We start from the raw sequence: 21435 nt of genomic DNA on the forward strand, positions 1-21435 counted from the left end.
TTCAACACGGGAGGAGACAGATACCGTGTCACTCCCGAGTCGGACTGCACAACCATTCTCGGCGGTGCAGATAGACTCTTAAGAAGCTACACCATCGTCTCTCGAGACGGACGGCTGCCGACGACGACTAAATCCTTATCAGATTGCTAAATAAAAGCGTGAAACCATTATGGTACCAGTAGTGATGGGAAAATAATATCAAGGTAATCTACACAGATCTATTTGAAATATAATCATTCCCTGAAAATTTTTTTAGAACTCCACAACAAAATTAACAACAACAATGTTTCCAGCATACATTATCAGTTCTCAAGAATACAGTCCGGGGAACACGGGAACAGTAATCAACTTAAAGGTTCAGTGATATTAAATACTATAACAGAATGGTACCTATACTTTTTCTGTAACACTTTTAATAAATCATTTTGCTTTGGTTTCTAATTAAAAATATTTTCTCAGAGCAAGATGATTTAAAAAAAAAAAAAAAAACACAGAAAAGCCCAAAGAAAAATGAAAAATGACCTGAAACATTACCAGCAAAATACACAATCAGTTAAACATTTTGGCATACAGCTTTCCAATCTTTTTCCATATGTTCATATTTTTTTGAGATAGAAATAATTCACACTAGGATATTTCATATACTCCCTTTTTCATGTGAATAAGTACATTTCATACCAATGTATTATTCGTCGTCGGCAGCCGTCCGTCTCGAGAGATGATGGTGTAGCTTCTTAAGAGTCTATCTGCACCGCCGAGAATGGTTGTGCAGTCCGACTCGGGAGTGACACGGCACCTCTCTCCTCCTGTGTTGAATCGACATCTTGTGATGACGCTGGAGTGTCCTCTCCAGTGAAGCTGAAGCTACAGAGCCTGGGCAGGGTGATATGGAGGGTCTGCTGTTGCCCATGCAGCAGACCCCCCCTCTCTTCACAGCTGAAGGGTCCAAGGGAAAGACGGAGTCAATACAGCTTGGCTTCAGGTGCGCCGCAGGAGTTGCCGGTGTTGACTACAACGTCGAACCGCCTTAGGGACTCCGGCTCCGGATTTTCTGTCGGGGTTTACTCCCTTAGCCTTTCCCCTGAAGAGGTATGCCACAAGGCAGCAGAGGTTTTTTAGAATCAGAGTTTTCCTTCTCTGATGTGCCCTGACTGGAAGATCGAACCAGCGACACTTAGCTCGCAGGCCAACGCTCAATCCACTGAGCCAAACCAGCCAGGGGTAATGTATTATTAACCACCAGTAATTCACAAACCATCTTCTGCAGTGCCCTGAGGCTTCTAAGGAGGTGCCCTCAGGGGTTCAGGCCAACTTACATTAGACCCAGTGGTAAATGCCTAGGACCCACCATACTTTCAGTGGCCCATGAAAATATTTTAAGCTGAATTTCTTTTAAAATCAGAAGAAGAAAAAAGGAAAGTCAAAATAATAAATATTTAATAATAAATCTAGCCTGCGTTATATTCATTCTTATAACAATACAATCATAAACTATAACTTTTAATATTTATAAGTGGAGAAAGGGGTCCACAAAGGGAAAAGTAATTAGGACGCCTAAAAATCATGATGCAGCCTGGGGGTAAGGGGGAGGGCGCTGGGCAGGTAGAGAGGTGAGGGTGCTCTTCCTCCTCCCATTTCACCCAGAAAAGCTCCTCTTACAGATTGTATATAATGAGCTTCTAGATAAGATTACATCAGGTGAAAAAGAAGAGAGAGGCGGCTTCCTCGACTTAAAAGAGAAGTATGAAATCCACTGTCAAAAAACATGACTTCCAGTGTAATACAAATAGATGCTTCATGGTTAATATAAGCAATCCACTTTTTTGGATGTGCCAAAGTTTTTACTGGTAAACAATGCATATACATACTGTTTGCTCACCCTCTGCTTATTCCCCTAAATAGACTTGGCGGGTCAAAAGGGGATCTTGTAAGGTTTTGGACACAAATAGGCATTTCTCTTCATGCCAGGAATAAATAAGCATAGCCTGGTGACCTACAGCCCTGCAAAAATAACTATTATTATTATATCTTTCCTGGTTTTATAGGTATAAATATTGTTTTGATTTGTATTTCTTTGTTTAATGATGTGGAGAAAAGTTTCACCTTTTATATTTATCTCTTCTGTTATGACCTTCAAGGTTAGGTTTGCTCATCTGTAAATCTGTGATTTTTTTATTAATTAAAAATAATTTAGCCCTGGCTGCTGTGGCTCAGTGGATTGAGCGTCGGCCTGCGAGCCAAGTGTTGCAGGTTCGATTCCCAGTCAGGGCACATGACTAGGTTGCACATCACGTCCACAGTTGGGGGCACGAGTGAGAGGCAACCACACAGTGATGTTTCTCTCCCTCTTTTTCTCCTTTCCCCTCTCTCTTCAAATAAATAAAAACAAACATATAATAAACAAATAAATTATTTAAAATAAATAAATAATAATTTGTTTGGGTTTTTTGGCTGTTTACCCTTTCACTGTTTGAATTGTTTGTGACATACCTAATTCTTCAAATCCATTGGTTGTTTTCTCCTTTCCATTTTATTTCGAGGGGGAGGGGTGTAGGGGAGGGTCCACGCTGAGAAAAATCTTTCTCTATCCATGACTGTTTTTTATTAAATCATGTTTTTCTCTATTTCCTTATGTAACTGAATTTTTTCTTTTTTTTCTTTTTTTTTAAATTGTTGTTCTATTACAGTTGTCCCAATTTGCCCCTATGGCTCTCAGCTGGCCCACCCATCTGCCATGTCCACAGGTCATTTATACATACATGTTCCTTGACCAGACCCTACCCCTCCTTTTACCCCTTATCCCCATCCTCCTCCCCTCTGGTCACTGTGACTCTGTTCCTTGTCTCCATGCCTCTGCTTTGATATGCTTATTATGCATTCAATATTGTCCTAACACCTAGTATAAAAAACCTTTTTATATTTTCATCACTATTATCACAAAATTATTGTTCCAAATTGACTTTAAATTTATTTTTGTCAAGTTCGAGAATGAAAGAAATATATAGAAGGAAGTTTCCAGAGCTTTCGAGGAAGGTTCTCTCAACTCGAATTCATCCGCCTGGTCAAAATGCAAATCTTCGTGAAGACCCTGACTGGCAAGACCATCACCCTGGAGGTGGAGCCCAGTGACACCATCGAGAATGTGAAGGCCAAGATCCAGGATAAGGAAGGCATCCCTCCTGACCAGCAGAGGCTCATCTTTGCAGGCAAGCAGCTGGAAGATGGCCGCACTCTTTCTGACTACAACATCCAGAAAGAGTCCACCCTGCACCTGGTCCTGCGCCTCCGGGGTGGCTGTTAATTCTTCAGTTTGCATTCATAGTGCCCAATGACGGCCACTACTATGCATTCTAGCCATTTGTCCCAGTTTTAAGTTTAGAAATTACCAGTTTCAGTAATAACCTGTTCAAAGTGTTAATAAAGGTTTCATTGCATGGTAAAAAAAAAAAAAAGAAAGAAATATATAAATACCTGGAACTTGACAAGAACTGCATTAAACTTAAGAATTAACCTGACAAAAACAGATACAGTTCCAATATTTAGTCCTCTCATAAAAGAACGCTGCCTTTACTAAAATTACATATACTAACTGTCAATAAACTTCTGTTGTCGCCTTTAAACATTCTTACATATTTCCTATTAAGCTGATTTCAAGCTATCTTGAACTTTGGACAAATAAAAACCATTTTATTCCCTCACACTTTTCAAAATGTTTATAGCTGGTTTATTAGGAATCTATTTATTTAATACATTTATTTTATAACTATATTCTAATACTATTTAATTGATTCCCTTACTGTTCAAAACCAAACAATCATATCATATGAGCTATTTCCCTTTTCAAATATTTATTCCTAAATCTTTTCCTTATTCAATGCATTAGCTGGAACTTCCAAAACAAGATAAAGAAATAGGACTGACACACCTATCGTCCTCCACTGAGCTCTGTGCTTTGTGGAGACTGACCTGTATGGGCTGTGCATCCAATTCAATACAGCCAATAAGAGGCACTGGCAGAGATGAAAGTTGGTAAGAGAATGAGGTTCATTCATTTCTCCGGTTCCCTCTCCATCAGGTCAAGTTGTTTTGGCGGTTTCCCTCTATTTTAACTCCTTCAGGCTAAGTCTCTTCTATAGCTACAGGTTTTCTCTCTAAGATACAGTTACATTCTTTCCCTTTACATCTTCGACATCCCTACAAAGTTCTATTTTTAAGTTAGCCAAAAAAAAAAAAAAAAAAAAAAAAAAAAACCTTCTTTGCAGCTCTTCTCATGGTGAAAAAGGTAGATTGCCTGAAATTTGGTATCATCTTATATTCATAGTTAAGTTTCAATATGTAGTAACTTTTAAATGTAATAGTTACAATACCATTACCTTCAAAATATTTTATAATTACTTTAGACTTCAGGTTTCTTCTTTGACACGAGATTTACTTAGGAGAGTGTTTTTAAATTATCAGTTCATTTAGGGGATTTTGTTATTAATATCTAGTCCTACTACTTTGTGCTTTGTTTCTCCTTTTTGGAAATTACGTAAGTTTTCTTTTGACAAAAAAGGTCAACTGGACATCTGAAATGAAGATTTATGTTCTATTTCTGCATAGAGCTAAGTTTTGTCTATTAAATCAACCATACTAATTATTTATTTCAACCTCTATAAACTTGAAGACTTACCAGAACTTTAATAACACAATTCATGGCCCAATATTTGGGTTTTTGCAGCTAGAGCTCTGAAACCGCTTACAAAGCGTAACTTAGCCCTTCTGGGCTCCAAACCGCCCACAGGGCCAGCAGCGCCCCGTGCGGACTGTACTGCTTGCGAAATCGTGCTCTTTGCATCACCGGTAAATAATACTCCCTGTACTATCATTGTGCGACCAGAAAACAGCCTTTGCGTTCTCCCGGGCTGGGCTGAAACACGGATGTTGATAAACGCGCTTAATCATACACAACCTATTGTTCTCATCACAAACCCCACTTGCTTGACCTCTGAGTCAGCCAACCATTGAAAGTACAGTTGCCTCCTCCAATCAGAAAATAAATAATGTAAGTTTGTGGTCTTGTTTCCCCTAGCAACCCATCTCTTTGATCGTCAGCTCCTTACAATTTTTGCCTTTATAAACCTTGCCTCATCCCATCCGTTTGGGAAATATCTTTGGTTCATACCATGGGCTATGTTTACTGGTTTGCAAATCATTATCTGAAAAAACTCTCTTTTAATTTTTCAAAAATCTTCCTCCAGACTTTTGTTTACATTTTTATATATGTTTCGTTTATATACTGCAACCAGTCAATGATTAAGAAAGAGATATTAAAATTTTCTCTAATCTATGTGACCATTTTCCCTTGAGGTTTTACATTATGTATTACAATAATATAAAATACACAACTCTAACAAATGTTCACTAATGATTCTATATCTCCTAAATGAAAAGTGATCATTTTTGCATCTTTGCTGCACATGTTTCTTTGGACATAATTATAGTAGTTAGTGACCTATTATTGATGTTTATTATGTTAATATTTTGTCTTCCCTCCATTAAAATGTAAACTCTTTGGGCAAGTCTTTATCTAATTCACTGAGACATTCCAAGTGCCTAAAACAAAGTCTGGCACATAGTGCTCAATAAATATTTGATGAGTGAGTGAAGTATGGGTACACTCTTCACTGCTTAATCTGTTTTAAACTCTTCTATAATAGCACTGTTTCATGACACTCCTTCCTCTAAATGCTTCTTTTTTCATCTTAGTCTATTCTTTTATCTCACTTTTGATTACGTATTTCTTATTCCCTGAATTTATGTATTCCTCAACTTCACTGCCAGCCAAAGCCAACACTTAATTTATTTCCCTCTGTTACAGAAAATCTTTCACAAACATGACAGTTCTTGTGAATATAATTACATTTTTATTAAGTATAGTTTTTTCCTAAGTGCTACTCTAATTCTTCCATTATCAATTTTTCAGCCTAGTATTTGCTCAAAAACAGATAAATTCTGCAGTAAGTGCTGCTGGAGTGCTTCCCCTTTACACCAGGATGTGATTACAATCACACTCTCAGATCTAAAGATACAGTGCTAACAGAAGTTTTTACTGTTCTTTCAATGCCCCAAGAAGCTTGAGAGAAGCAGGAAAGGGAGTGAATCCTTGGGGCCATAGATACGCTTTCATATGAAATCTTCATCTGTATTTGTTAAAGATGAACATCTTTCATATCTAATATTTCTCTGGCTCAACTTTTACTGCACGCAAGCATTGTGGCTATATCCAGCTCTCTGCTTAGCATGACTGCCTTCTAAATTAGGATGGAGCCTTACTGCCTTATGAAAACTTTGCATCAAAAAGAAACCCAACAACTCAATGGTTCTTGTTCACCATTAGATGCCCAATTTTAAGTATTTTTGAACCCTGGCAAAGAAAAGGGTTCGAACATCACAGACTCTGGAACCAGACTTCCTGATTTCAAATCCCAGCTTCATCACTTCCTTAGATGTGCGACCTCAGTTTTCCTCATCCATAGAGATAATAAAGCACCTACATTTCATTAGGCTGATGAGCATTTAATGCTTAATACCTTTTAAATGCTTAGAACAGTGCCTGATACATAAAATGAGTTCAGTAAATGCTAACTCTTCTTTCTCCTCCTCTTCGTCTTGCCTCCCACCTTTATCTATAATATTGGAGATGTTAGTAAGACTATGTCAGGATTTCTTCCACTTACAGTGATAACGCAGCGTATTCTCAAAAGGTTTATAAGCAAATGCTTCATATTGTCCTTCAATCTATATTCAAACCTGCACTAAATCGAGCAGAAACCCTTCCCTAATTTCTAATTCAGAAATAAATTTTTCCACGTTCTTATATCTTTTGGTCTGTTAACTGGTTTAAAGAAAAGTATAACTACATACCTGTGCCTATATAAATGTTTCTTGCTGAAGGCCCTGTGGAATTATTTAATTAAAAAACAGACTTCTCATTGGTGTTATCATGTAATTGATTTCAGCGGAGCCAGGAATAAATTTTCCTGTTTTTTCAACATAGACATGAGTATACCCCAGAGTTTAAAGAACACTAATCTACAATACCATATTTAAAAGAGTAAGAAAAATTCAATTACTCACGATGCTCCTGAATTCATGATGCAGTTCTTTGCTCCACAAACACAGTCCCTCCCGTCATCATGATTCATTCCAAGGTTATGGCCCAACTCATGAGCGACAATGGATGCAAATGTCTCTACTGTGATTTGCCCAAACTGTCCAAATACAAAAAGGTATTAATTAGGTTTCTGAGCAACAAGGATATGTTCCGGAGATTATTTTTTTCACAAAAGGAAATTTATCACTACAATGTTAACAGTCTATACACGACAGATCAAGCATCCAACATCAGTCCTTATACCTTTCAGTCTAGTAAGAAACTGGGTGACTCAACACACTGATGATGTAGACCCTTTAAGTAATAAATCAAATATTGTACTTTAACATCAACAGATGATTCATGGTGGTTTATGGGAAAACAAATTCATGGTTCTAATTTAATTTTCTTAAATGGAATCTTATTTCCTCATCTACAAAAAATAAAGGTGTATCACACACATAAAATATTAGAACACTGAATCCAGTCTCTAGAGAAACAACCCATCTGCCACTTCTATGTTGTCCCTCATAATACCCAAAAAATAGTTTCAAGGACTAAGGGAGGAAGTGTAGAGTCCATATATGCTTGACACTGTCCTCATGCAGATGCCCAAAGGTGAACATCAAGAACAAAAACGTACCACATTAATCCCGCCTGCATGGCTCCTGGAACACACTGTTCCCACAAATGCCATTCCTGCGGTCCCACCAAAACCTTTCTTCCTAAGAGAAAAGAAAAGGTAAAAGTTATAAGAAGTGCTTGGGAGGAAAAAGGAACACACAGCTCCTATATCTGTGGGTAATCTTCATCTGGGTTGACAGAACCTACAAAAACTGGGAGAAAATGGCAATGTTAAATAACACTTTAAAGTCAGAATACAATAAAGCCTTCTCTCTTTTATTATCACAAAATGAGGTTAATATTACAAATTCATTTTTTTAATGAAGATGTGTTTTATCGGTTTTGTTTTTGTTTTTGTCCTGTAAAATCACTTTATTTTCTGTTACATACACATCTTTCTCAGGTAATGTTACCAGAACAACCTGTTTATGGGGTTTTACAGTTTAAGTTACATATATATATATATATATATATATATATATATATATATATATATATATAAACTTATCTATTATATAGAGTTGTGATATAAAAATTATTTATAAGCTATAGTTTTCAGAAACTAGTTAGCTAGACTAATCCTGCTTTAAACTTTCCTATTTATATGTATAATGTGGCATGAAAAGACATCATTTAAAAAATATCCTGATCAAAAAGCTTGAGATCATCAAAGGAATGTTTACTGTCCTCCACAGAGAGCCACTAAGATTTTTTCATAATCTCCTTTGGTTTCATCCAGGATGGCTTGGCAGAAAGAGATACCAAACAACTTCTGATAGCATGCTTTGATATCATTCATGTCAATTTCAGAGCAGGAAACCATGATCCTGATCAATGTCTTATGATGCGTTCCCACACCCTCCATGGCCTGATGAAGCTTCTCAGCAAAGAACATTGGTTTGTTTGTGGCACACTTCACGATCGTTGTGAAGCATTTCTCGACGTCACCCTCCACATCCAGTTCCAGAACTTTGTTCATGTCATGCTGACTGTACTTGGTGTACTTCAGAAACAGTAGGCGAAGATGGGGGTAGCTTCTGGTGGTAAAAATGGTGTTGAACACGTTCACATCTGTCCCTTTTCTCCTTTCTCCTGCTTCATATAATGCCCTGGCATCTGACTCAGCCAAGTCCTCAGTTACACCAAGGTCCTCAGCTCGGTCACCCTTAACAAGAGAGAACAGAGCCTTCTGAAAATCTCCAGAGGTGTCCGAGGTGATGTCTTTAGCCAGATCTCTCTTCAATTCTTCTCTATAGACTGTTAATTTCCCTGATTTCTGTTAGTTCTTGAGGCCAAAATTTCATTCACAGTGTCTTCATCAGTTCCAAGGCCCTTCATGGCAGCACTGAGTTCATCAGCATCAAAGTGGGCTGGAGTTTTTAACAAAGCCAAAGCAACCTCCTCGAGGTGGCCTGCACAGGCTTTCTTCAGAGTTTCTTCCAAGAGCTTTCCTTTTTCCTGGAGGTAAGCTGCTTTGGTCTGTTGCTGTTCGTGCACTGTTTCTCTTAGTTAGAATGTCAATGAGGGTTGCTTCATCCACACCTTTAACTGTTATTGCTTCATGCAAGGCAGCAACATCCGAGGATGGATTAAAGCTGGGATAGGGGATCACTGCTGACCCGGGACCACCTTTGGGTCCTTTCACAGTTTTAATGTATTCCTGCTCTTCATTTTCAATAAACCAGGCCTGCTTGAGGAATTCTGATACCAGTGACATTTTAAAGTTTTTTCTTTACTGCCTCTTCAAAAAAACTAAAGAGATTCTTCTCTGAAAGTTTGACACTTTGAAGATGTGTTTTAGATAACACCAATTTTTTTCTACCTTCTACTGAAGAACCTCCCTGAGATGCATTGCATTTATTTATTAAAAAGTTCTAGTAAAAGACAAGTAACAAACTCAATGAATATATATGCACACAGGAGGCTGCAGGGCAGGGAGCCCAGGGAACAGGAAGGTCACAGTGGCCTCCACATGGCTCCTCACTTGAATTTCAGGACCTATTTCCTCTGCCTGAAACTCTCCTCCCCAGTATATTACCCCTAGCTCATTCCCTCACCTCTTCAGGTTTTTGTGGGGTTTTTTTGGTAAATATTTTATTGTTGTTTCATTACAGTTGTCCCAATTTGTCCCCTTATGCTCTCCTCTACCCTGCCCACCACTACTCCCAGTCAATCCCACTCTGCTGTCCATGTTATGGGTCATCCATGCATGTTCCCTGACTAGTCCTCTGCCCTTCTCTCCACCCTTATCCTCCTCCCCTCTGGTCACTGTCAGTCTGTTCCTTGTTTCCATGCTTCTGCTTCTATTTTGCTCATTTGTTGTTTTCTTCATCAGGTTCCTCTTATAGGTGAGATCACATGGTATTTGTCTTTCGCCACCTGGCTTATTTCACTTAGCATAATACTCTCTAGTTCCATCCATGCTGGAATGAAAGGTAGGAGTTCCTTCTTTCTTACTGCTGCGTAGTATTCCATTGTGTAAATGGACCACAGTTTTTTAATCCACTAATTTACTCATGGGCACTTAGGCATTTGGCTTTGTAAATAATGCTGCTATGAACATAGGGGTATATAGGCTCTTCTGAATTGGTGTTTCAGGATTCTTAAGGTATAATTCCAGCAGTGGAATCACTGGATCAAAAGGCAGTTCCATTTTTAGTTTCATAAGGAAATTCCACTGTTTTCCACAGGGGCTGCACCAGTCTGCATTCCCACCAACAGTGCACCAGGGTTCCCTTTTCTCCACATCCTCACCAGCGCTTGTTGTTTGTTGATTTATTAATGATGGCCATTCTGACCAGAGTTAGGTAATATCTCATTGTGGTTTTAATTGGCATCTCTCTGGTAGCTAGTGATGTTGAACATCTTTTCATGTGCCTACGGACCCTCTGTGTGTCCTCCTTGGAGAAGTGTCGGTTCAGGCCCTTTGCCCATCTTTTTAATTGGATTGTTTCTCTTACTGGTGTTGAGTCGTACGAGTCCTTCATATATTTTGGAAATCAAACCCTTGCCCAAGATATCACTGGCAAAAAATGTTTTCCCATACTGTTGGATCCCTTTTCATTTTGAATTTTTTTCAGCCACACAGGAGCTTTTTAATTTGGCGTAGTCCCATTTGTTTATTCTTTCCTTTGTTTCCCTTGCCCTAGAGGATGCATGAGCGAAAATGTTGCTGTGTGGGATATCTGAAATTTTAATGCCTATTTTTTCCTCCAGGACTTTTATGGTGTCACAACTCATATTTAAGTATTTTTTCCATCTTGAGTTTATTATGGTGTATGCTGTAAGCTGGTGGTCTACTTTCATTTTTTTGCATGTGCCTGTACAGATCTCCCAACACCATTTATTGAAGAGGCTATTTTTTACTCCATTGTATGCTACTGCCCCCTTTGTCAAATATTAATTGACCATAGAGACATGGGTTTATTTCTGGGCTATTCTGTTGCATTGATCTATGTGTCTGTTCTTGTGACAGTACCAGACTGTTTTCATTACAGTGGTGTAGTTTGTAGTATAGTGTGACATCAAGTATCGTGATTCCTCATACTTTGTTCTTTCTTCTCAAGATTGCTAAGGCTGTTCAGGGTCTTTTTTGGCTCCATGTAAATTTTTGAAATATTTATTCTAGATCTGTGAAATATGCCATTGGGATTTTAATAGGGATTGTGCTGAATCTATAGATTGCTTTGGGTAGTACCAACATGTCAATTCTTCCAATCCATGAACAGGGTATATGCTTCCATTTATTTGCATCTTCCTTAATTTCTTTCTTCAGTGTTCTGTAGTTTTCTGAGTACAGACCTTTTACCTCCTTGGTTAAGTTTATTCCCAGGTATTTTATTTTTCTTGTTGCTATGGCAAATGGGATTTTTTCCTAGTTTCTGTTTCTGGTATTTCATTGTTGGTATACAAACATCCTTCAAGTCTTTACTCAAAAGTCATCTTCTCATTGAGACCTTCTTTTTCTGGGTTACCTAAAACTTCTACTTTACTCCTCCAATACTTTTATTTTTCCCCTTACCACTTATCTTTGCGTGACGTATTACATATACTTATTTATCTTATTTATGGCCAGTCACCTCCACCAGAATATGGACTCCATGAGAGCAAGAAGTTTTATCTGCTTTGTTCACTGCCATATCCCAGTGCCTAGGTGTATAATATCTTTTATACCCTAATAAATATCTTTTAAATGAAAGAATAAATCCTTTTCTGGGGAATCTGAACGGCCCGGAGAAAAGGACTTGAGATACTGACATATGGGCATTTCCAAGAAAATACTTGAGCCAGATCACCATATAGTGAATTCAAAAGTCCCCAAGCCCTACTTGTGTACTCAATGTTTCCAAAGGCTGTTCAGTACCCATGTTAACCACAAACAGAAAACCAGATATCATCAGACATTTGGGAAATGCCTCCCACACAAGAGATGGAGACCAAAAAGAGGTGAGAGGACAGCTTAGTGGGTGTGCTTGGGCAAGGCATGGGGAGTATGCTTGATGCCTGTTCCTTCTGGTCTTGTGTGAAACAGATGGCATGCTCACTGGTACGAGGATACTTGCAGGTGCAATTTTCCTAAAAATTAATAGAAATATCATGACCAAGCTTTTGTGATTACAGGGCCATAAAAACCAATTTTGGCACTTCAGTGCCTTGTTTTAAACTAACTCTCGTAACAAAAGAAAACAAAAGAAAATCAAGGGAAATTTCACCTCTGAAAAAAATTGAGTTTTACATACCATTACATTGAGGAAGACAACAAAGTATTATATAAAGCAGAATCATTTTTTTTTTTTTTTTTTGCAAAAAGCCAGACTATCAAGCCAGAAAACTTTTAAGAAGCATAAAATGTTTTAAATATTTTAAATGAACATTTTGCTCTAACTCTTTGAAATGTACTTGTATTAAGTGATTTATATACGTTTAAGTTTTATTATGGTACCATGAAATTGCTATGTAAAAAAGAAAATTTTAAAAACATATATCAGTAATATTTCAAAGAAAGTAGGAAAAATATTATATCCATGAAATAAAAACTTGATTACATAAAAAATTTTCAGAGGGACAGAAAAACCTGTTAACATTAAAAATAATATAGCCAGAAATTAAAAACTCAATATAAAACTTAGAAAGAAATTTTAAGAAAACATCCCAAAAAGTTAGGGCAGAAAGACAAAGAGAAGAAAGGAGTCAAAGATAATAAAATTAAAGGATAAACATAAAATTCAACAGCCAAGTAAAAGGAATCCCAGAAGAAATGAAGAATAAAAATAAAGAAGATGAAATCATCTAGAAAACTATTTGAGAAAATTTCCTAAAACTACAGGACATAAGTTTCAAGACTGAACTGCCCACAAAGTAGACAGTACATCAGTGATAAGACACCTACACCAAAGCCTATCATCAAGAAAATTAAGACACCTGGGAACCAAGAGAAGCACCTCTAAATTTCCAGAGAAAAATAAGAAAAAGGTCACATACCCAGGATCAAGAATCAGAATGATTTAAGGCTTCTCAACAGTAATACTAGAAGTCAAAAGATAACAAACACATTCATGCTTTCAAATTTCTGAAGGAAAAAGATTTCGTGCCTAGGATTTTATACCCATCCAAATAATCAAAAAGTTACAAAACAAACTAGGAAGCATACCTTTGAAGGACAGAGTTACTTAGGAGCCAGGATAATCAAAGGTCAAAATGAGGTAATTTTAAAATCTGTCTGAGACTGTGAAATACATTTTCTGACATGCAAGAGGTCACAATTTTTCTTTTCATATATCCTTTCACAGGATGAAACTAGAAAGAATAACGAAATGAGAAAGTAAACCAAACCCGAGAGAGAGGAAGGGCATGGGACAAAGGTAACAAAGAACCCCAAGACACAAGAGAAGTCTCACTATCATACTCTCTCACTTGTGCTACTGTATGAAACTAAGTTTTCCTTATTTAAGTGAATGCTCAAAAACCTTAAGAAATTACAACCCTAATAAAGGAAAACAAGCAAAAATTGTTATTCTGACCATCTCATCACTTACAGAACTAGCTGTGCACTGTCATGTCTCTGACGTGTTATAAGAAACTTTTCCCGCCACTGTACAAAGTTCCCCAACACATCACCAGCACCTCCAATTAGGCTGATCAGGTTTCCATTTGTCCAGATCTCCAGTCCAACGAGCACAATTCGAATATTTAACATAATATACATCTAAGAAGAAAACAAAAGTATAAAAATATATTAAAGCATATATCTTTTAACTTACAATGATAACATAACTACTTAAATTAAAAACAGGCCTCCTCCCCTCCAAAAAGTATTTCCTTCAATATGAGGCCCTGACCTCTCAAGGGACTCAGTTCCCTCATCCATAAAATAAAAGTAATACTAATTCAAAATCCTTTCTTTAAAATCCTCACCCAAGGATATGTTTATTGATCTCAGAGAGAAAGGAAAGGGGGGAGGGGGGACACCAATATGAGAGGGAAATCTTGATTGGCTGCCTCCTGTACAAGCTCCAGACCAGGGCTCAAACCCACAACCTAAGCGTGTACCCTGACAAGGAAGCACACCTGCAGGCCTTTGGTGTACCGGACAACAGTGCAACTGAGATACCCAGTGAGGCCAAGTTCAAAAAACCCTTTTTATCCTCCTATCCAAAATCTGACGAACTTTGGAAATTTAAAGCTTTTGGTAAACTAGTTCCAAAACTTGCCCTAAACTAATGCAAGCCTCTTTACAGTCCACATTTATCTCAATTAATGGAAATATTCACACATTTCACTGTAGAAATACCAATGGATTTGATTATATTAGTCTACCCCAAGATCCTGTGGGATGTGTTTTGTAATACATTACTTTTGGGGACCCTAAGAAAGAAAATACCTACTAAGAAGGAGTCCTAGTGGCTAACTGGGCCTCAGCTGAAAAGCAGAGCCTAGTTTTCCAGCAGCGACGACCTCCGCACAACAACACGCCTCTCACTCAGGATCTCCTTCATCCCTCTTGAGAAGAGAAGAGGAAAACAAGAAGAACGCCTGGTGCAGAGCCCCAATTCCCACTTCATGGATGTGAAATGCCCGGGATACTATAAAATCACCACTGTCTTGAGCTCTACACAAACGGTAGTTTGTGTGTAGGCTGCTCCTCTGTCCTCTGTCAGCCTACTAGAAGAAAAGCAAGGTTTCCGGAAGGAAGCAGCACTAAAAGCACCCTGAATCAAGATAGGTGGGGAACCATCCCAATAAACACATTTTGGATACAAAAAAATAAATGAAAATAAAAAATAAAAATAAATAAAAGCAGAGCCTAGCAGCTGTTTCTAAACAGGGGCCTCTCAAGCAAACCTCATTTCATGGAGAAGCCTGCACCGACCTGCCTGCCTGCACTGTGCTCCTGCCATCTGAGCCAGCCCTTATAAAGGAGTTCCTGGAATTGTATTTCAACCCATAGGACTGAGGCTTTCCCCATCCAGTCAGAGCTATGCAGCTGGATTCCCATCAGCATCTTCACCGGCCAAACAGGACAGCTCCATTCTGACCAACCAGGACAGTGCCTTTTGGACAAATCTAACTGCAAAGCTTTGGAGTCCTCATGTGCATGAGAATGGACCAATCAGGGACAGGTACTTCTGTTTATATAACTCAGCTCCCCTTTGGCTGGGAGCTTGTACTTTCCCTTACCACTGAAGACCGAAGATTTGTGAACTACCAAAGATGTCTCATCCACCAGAGCAGAGCAGAGCAGAGCAGAGCAGCACAAAGTGGAGCCAAACAGAGCAGAACTATCTGCAGAGGGGCCTCCCACCAGATCCTCCTCATAAGCACCCTGTTTCACAGCCACGCTGCTTCATAACTGAGCTGTAACAGTATTTAGCTGTTCCACAGACGTGCTGTGCTGTTCTCAGAGCTGCGCTGTATCACAATTGAGCTATTTGCACTGAATAAGGCTTCCTTCCTCACTCCACGTCAAACTGAAGATTCCTGCAGTGTTGAGTTGGCGGCAACAACCACTGGCTGGCACCCTTCTAAACTCTTATCTAAAATTCTAATTACCTGTATCCCAAAGGTTTCAGAGAAAGAATTCTAGAACTCACATCTATTTCACAGAAATACTGTGAGAAATAAATAAGTTCATAAATGTAAAGCACTCAGCTCAGTTTCAAGAACATTAAAAATGCTCAGCAGAATGCTATCACCACCATCATCATCATCATCATCATCATCATCATCATCATCATGCTTGGTATTCATCAGGGAAACACCATCTAGATGAAATAACTTTACAAGAACATGTGTCTAATTTTCAGCATCTCCCACTGGATGAATGCATCTCAAACGACATTTCTTTCTCTTTCTCTCATACACACATGCACTAATTTTGTCATATCATGTTTTCACAGTAGGAGGCAGCCTTATTCAAAATAAGGTTCTCTCAGTAAAAACTCAAAGATCTTTTCATAATGCCAAAGTACCTTAGCCTATGTATCATACTCTAAAGATAAAGGAGATGCTAATATGAAATCTCTTGCTTGTCTCAAAGTCATTCCACAATTATACTTCCTTTCAAACATAAAAAGTTATCAAACAAACAAACAAAAAAGACCCCTGAAAAACTGAGTCATTTAAGCCCTAGGATAATCACGGCTCAAAATGAGACAATTTTCAAATTCTGTCCTAGGACTGTGAAAGGACATGATAAAATAATTCCAACAGATAGAAAATACAACTTACGCTATCCAAGTAGTTTGCTAAACGAATCATCTCTTCTCTCACTGCAGTCTGGTTTCTTCCCATCATGTCATACTGAAAAGCAAGACAGGAAAATCATTATCACCAAAGTAATTTCAGAAAAAAAATGGTCTATAATATTTTACAGTGAAGATTAAAATCCAAGTATTTCCTCTGACCCAAAACCTGAGGCATGTAGATATCTAAAAGATACATTTCAGTGATAAATAGGAATAAAAGAAAAATAGGTCCAAGTATGAAATGTCTAATAATGAAAAAGCACTGAAGTCTTCATTTTTCTCTAAATTAGTACAATTTTTAAATGAATTTTCTTCTCAATATCTTTATTCACTTTAATGCAAAAATATTTTCATGCACATCACAAAGGCAGAGTTTAAAAACTATCAAAATGCATTGATAAAAGAATAAAAACAATGGTTTCCTGATTCATTAGGCTAAAGACATTACCAATAAACACCTCTAAACTCTGAGCTAAATTAATGAGAGATTAACCAATGTTCACTAGTTGAAACATTAAATGTAAATAAAAGATATTTAAAAGTTTAACCATATTAAGCCAAATAGTCAATATGACAGATTCTTTTCTCTGAGACCTAGCTGAACCTAAATATCAATTTTAACATTATTTTCATACAACTTAATAAATAACAAAAACAATTTTTAATGTAGATTTTGTCTTATGATAAGAGCATTAAAATCAGAATATATGAGATCTTATCAGTTAGGCATTTTATCATGATTCTCTTAAAAAATGAAAAACAAATTTGAATACATTTGACAAAGTTTGATTGAAATAGAATCATTTTTCTTTTGCACCATTTTCTACACATATAGAACAAATCCATTTGGAGAAAGTAATAAGGAAAACCATTTCAAATCTCTAGTTTCGTCACTTATCCAAACATTCTACAGAAACATTTTACCCACTGGCTGGGCAGCTTTCATGCTTATTTATAGTCCCTCTCCCTTTTCCTTCTACCACTTAAGAGTAATGAACTTAAAATGAACAAATCTGAGTATGTTTCTGTCTCTTAATAAATACGGCTTCTTTCCCAAACTGCAAACAATAATGGATTTGTTTAAACCATACAATCCTTGAAACTATCTGTTCAGCTTACAAGAAAGGAACTGCCAATCATGTAAAGTTTCTACAAACAACTTTTTCACACAAACAACCAAGCAGTCAGTAAAGGTCAGACAAAGCATTTCAAAGAATCTGTTAAATGATATGACAGCTATATCTAAGACTGAAAATCCTATAAATGCTAAAACAGAGTCATTACTTTTCTTAGTTAAGTGCAATCCTTAGTATGAATAAGGAAAATCCCTGGTATTATCCTGAACAGTGAAGTTAATAGTATTGACAAATGCGAAGATGAACCACCCTCCTCTATTCCCTCCTAACACATGCCAGGAACCTGGAAGTTTCTCTCTCTTAAAATGAAGTATAGGTCAGCAGAAATTCTAGACAGCAAAGCAATTTCATTAGGTAACAAAGCAATATCTAACTAACTGGTTACAGTCTGTTAAAATCATCTGAAAAGGTCTCCAGACTCGGATAGGCAGTACAGTTTCACTTAAGAAATTCAGCATGAGCAAATCACAAAAAAAAAAGAAAAATAAAGTCATAGGTAGTCCTATCTGCTATATTCAGCTTCCGGTGATATTATGAATGCTTAGGTGGGAAAAACCATTTTTGTTTTTAAATTACATTTCAGAAAAATCAATACAAATATATTATTTTTTATATTTCTTTCATGAGATGCTCACTTCTCATCATCTGCTTTTCCTGAAAAAGAAGAAAAACTGTCACCAATCCTACCCTTTCCTTGTCTACGACAATGAACAGCTCCACATAGCGGGTCTGGGGCAGCACAGCTCTTCTTCTCTGTCAAAAACACAAATATCATAAGGGCAAAAAAAGTAAGTTACTATAAAGCTTTATGGTTTTCACAGGTAATGATCTTGCCCTCATCTCTAGTCACTTATTTCATGTCTTCTAAGGACATCATATAATTATTTTACATAACATATCCTTGATCAAAAGAGCAAATAACGTTTTTTAAGTGATATCTGCTATCTTTACTGGTCTCAGAAAAAATCTATTTAAAGATAATATGAGTTAAAGTTTACAGAGCAGAATTATTGATTTTCTAATATCAAAACTACAGACACATACACTCTTTAATGTGAAACCCCACTACTATGTTGCAAATGGAAGAAAGAAAGTCCACTTATAACCCAGAGCAGAAGTGAGCAACCTTTTAAAGGCTGCCATTAAAAAAAAAAAAATCTTGTAAATTTGCATAAATGTGTAAAGAATAGAATAAGCTAAAATTTTAATGTATTCTAATGATTAAAGTTAAAAAGAACAGTGCAGGAGTCAAAAGTGAATGGTAGGAGAGTCAATGAAAATAATGCCATAAACTAGTGTGAGTTAATGTTAATGAAAATATACTAAAATCAGCATGTGCCCCTTCCAACACAACAGCGTCATCTCATATGTAGAGGTTTATCTGTTCCAAAAAACATTCCAGTCTAAGAGATACTTGTCAAGAGGAAGCCAGAGAATTCTAATAAAGACTCAAAACAGGGATATAGGTGTCCCACGAAGTCAATTGAAATCATTAAAGTTCTAAAGCCCAATTTATATCTCTCTCTCTCTCTCTGTTTCTCCAATGAAGAGTTCAAGAATCACCATTTCAGTTTGTGTAAAAAGTATCCAAATAAAATATTCTACCACTCTCTGAAAAACAGTGTAAGGGACTATCATGTAGTAATGATAAAAAGAAACATAATTACTGTTTAAGATTTAAGCCTTAGTTTCTAAAAAATATAGAAGCTCGCCATGGCCAGGTGGCTCAGTTGGTTGGAGTGTCATCCTGTACAACAAAAGGTTGTAGGTTCAATTCCTGGTCAGGGCACATAACCTAGGTTGCAGGTTTGATCCCTGGTTAGGGCATGTATGGGAGGCAACCAATAGAAGTTTCTCTCTCACATCAATGTTTCTCTGGGTCTCTATGAGCCCTTCCCCCTTCCTCTCTCTCCAAAATCAATGAACATATCCTCAGGTGAGGATTAATAATAAATAAAAACAAACAAATGAACAAATGAACACAGAAGCTCTACTGTATTCAATTTTGTAGCACCTGTCATAATGTGTGGCACATTGCTGGCAAAAACACAGCAAAAGTAAGTATCTGTTTAATGCAACAATACACGATTTTTTTAAACTTTAGTCTGCGTCCATCAACAGACAAATGGATAAAAATGCAGTATATACATACAACAGAATATTACTCAATCATAAAAAAAGAAGAAAGTCTTGCCTTTTGCAACAACGTGGATGGACCTAGAGGATATTGTGCTAAATAAAACAAGTTGGACAAACACAAATACTACATGATTTCACTTACATGTGGAATCTTAACAACAAAATAATTGAACAAACAAAACAGAAACAAACTCGCAGACACAGAGAACAAATTGATAGTTGCCAGACTGGGAGGCAGGGGTGAGGATGGGTGGAAAAGGTAAAAGGGATTAATAAGTACAAAATGTCAGCTATAAAAAGCACAGTTTAGGGAATATATCAATATTATAATAATAACTATGTATGGTGCTAAATAGGGACTAGGCTTACCAGGGCGACCACTTCATAAGATATATAAATGTCTAATCACTATGTTATACCTATCATACCCTGGCTGGTTTGGCTCAGTGGATTGAGCGTCGGCCTGCGAGCTAAGTGTCGCTGGTTCGATCTTCCAGTCAGGGCACATCAGAGAAGGAAAACTCTGTCTCCAAAAAACCTCCGCTGCCTTGCGGCATACCTCTTCAGGGGAAAGGCTAAGGGAGTAAACCCCGACAGAAAATCCGGAGCCGGAGTCCCTAAGGCGGTTTGACGTTGTAGTCAACACCGGCAACTCCTGCAGCGCACCTGAAGCCAAGCTGTATTGACTCCGTCTTTCCCTTGGACCCTTCAGCTGGGAAGAGAGGGGGGGTCTGCTGCATGGGCAACAGCAGACCCTCCATATCACCCTGCCCAGGCTCTGTAGCTTCAGCTTCACTGGAGAGGACACTCCAGCGTCATCACAAGATGTCGATTCAACACGGGAGGAGACAGATACCGTGTCACTCCCGAGTCGGACTGCACAGCCATTCTCGGCGGTGCAGATAGACTCTTAAGAAGCTACACCATCGTCTCTCGAGACGGACGGCTGCCGACAACGACAACAATCACTATGTTGTACACCTGTAACTAACATTGTATGTCAACTGTAATTAAAAATAAAAATAACTAAAAAAGAAAATCCTTAAAACAATTATCCTTCATTTTTATACAATCAAAAATAGCTTTCTGTATTAAGCTGAAAAAAAAATTAAACTTTAATCTGAACCATGAAGAAATAGATTATTTCCTTACTCGAAGTAGCTGAGTGATGCTGGGAGGCTCTTCCTCTTTATCCTTGATGGTTTCTTCCTCTCTATCCTTGTTGGAAACCCCGCATTTCAGAGGCTCTTTGTGGACATCCTCCATTCGATAAAAGATGTGCTCAAAATGAGAGCTGTTTTGCAGGGGTTCAATCCCATAACTCACATTCTCTATATGCAGCAGCCCCCTAAGTGTTGCATTACACATACACAATTTGTAAGAATGAAGAAAAAATACACAGGAAAAGGAATCAGAAAATCTGAATTCAAGTCCTCATTCTTAACATGTGTAAGAAAGAGTACCATGGTATAGAGGAAAATACAAGGCTTTCTAGCCAGGCAGACCCAAAGTCACTTAACTGCTCTGAGTAATTACTGTACAATGGAAGGCAATAAAGGACAGTGGCTAGGAGTGTGGGGTCTGCGGCCAGAGAACCAGAATGCGAATCCCAAATGTGTCCTCCTCGCTGTGGGACTCTCAGCAAGTTATTTAACCT

The 21435-nt window shown here is 37.7% G+C and overlaps 2 protein-coding genes and 1 pseudogene across 2 annotated transcripts in view; 1 reads left to right on the forward strand and 2 right to left on the reverse strand.

Moving 5' to 3' along the window:
* The window catches only part of ADAM9 (ADAM metallopeptidase domain 9), a 101798-nt gene that overhangs the window by 53196 nt on the left and 27167 nt on the right, over positions 1–21435 (reverse strand). Inside the window, exons 6-11 of the mRNA XM_090258463.1 lie at positions 20931–21126; positions 18327–18392; positions 16487–16558; positions 13795–13964; positions 7779–7860; positions 7120–7253 (exon numbers count right to left, since the gene is read on the reverse strand). Coding sequence (XP_090114589.1) covers positions 7120–7253; positions 7779–7860; positions 13795–13964; positions 16487–16558; positions 18327–18392; positions 20931–21126 — 720 coding nt within the window. The remainder of the gene's footprint in view (positions 1–7119; positions 7254–7778; positions 7861–13794; positions 13965–16486; positions 16559–18326; positions 18393–20930; positions 21127–21435) is intronic.
* On the forward strand, positions 3031–3434 carry LOC149996438 (ubiquitin). The gene has a single exon (XM_090258142.1). The coding sequence runs from the start codon at positions 3068–3070 to the stop codon at positions 3299–3301; it is 234 nt and encodes a 77-aa protein (XP_090114268.1). The 5' UTR covers positions 3031–3067; the 3' UTR covers positions 3302–3434.
* LOC149996439 (annexin A1 pseudogene) lies at positions 8433–9476 on the reverse strand (annotated as a pseudogene).

The sequence above is a fragment of the Furipterus horrens genome, unplaced genomic scaffold (assembly GCF_987537825.1).
Source record: "Furipterus horrens unplaced genomic scaffold, mFurHor1.1.pri manual_scaffold_12, whole genome shotgun sequence".
NCBI lineage: Eukaryota > Metazoa > Chordata > Mammalia > Chiroptera > Furipteridae > Furipterus > Furipterus horrens.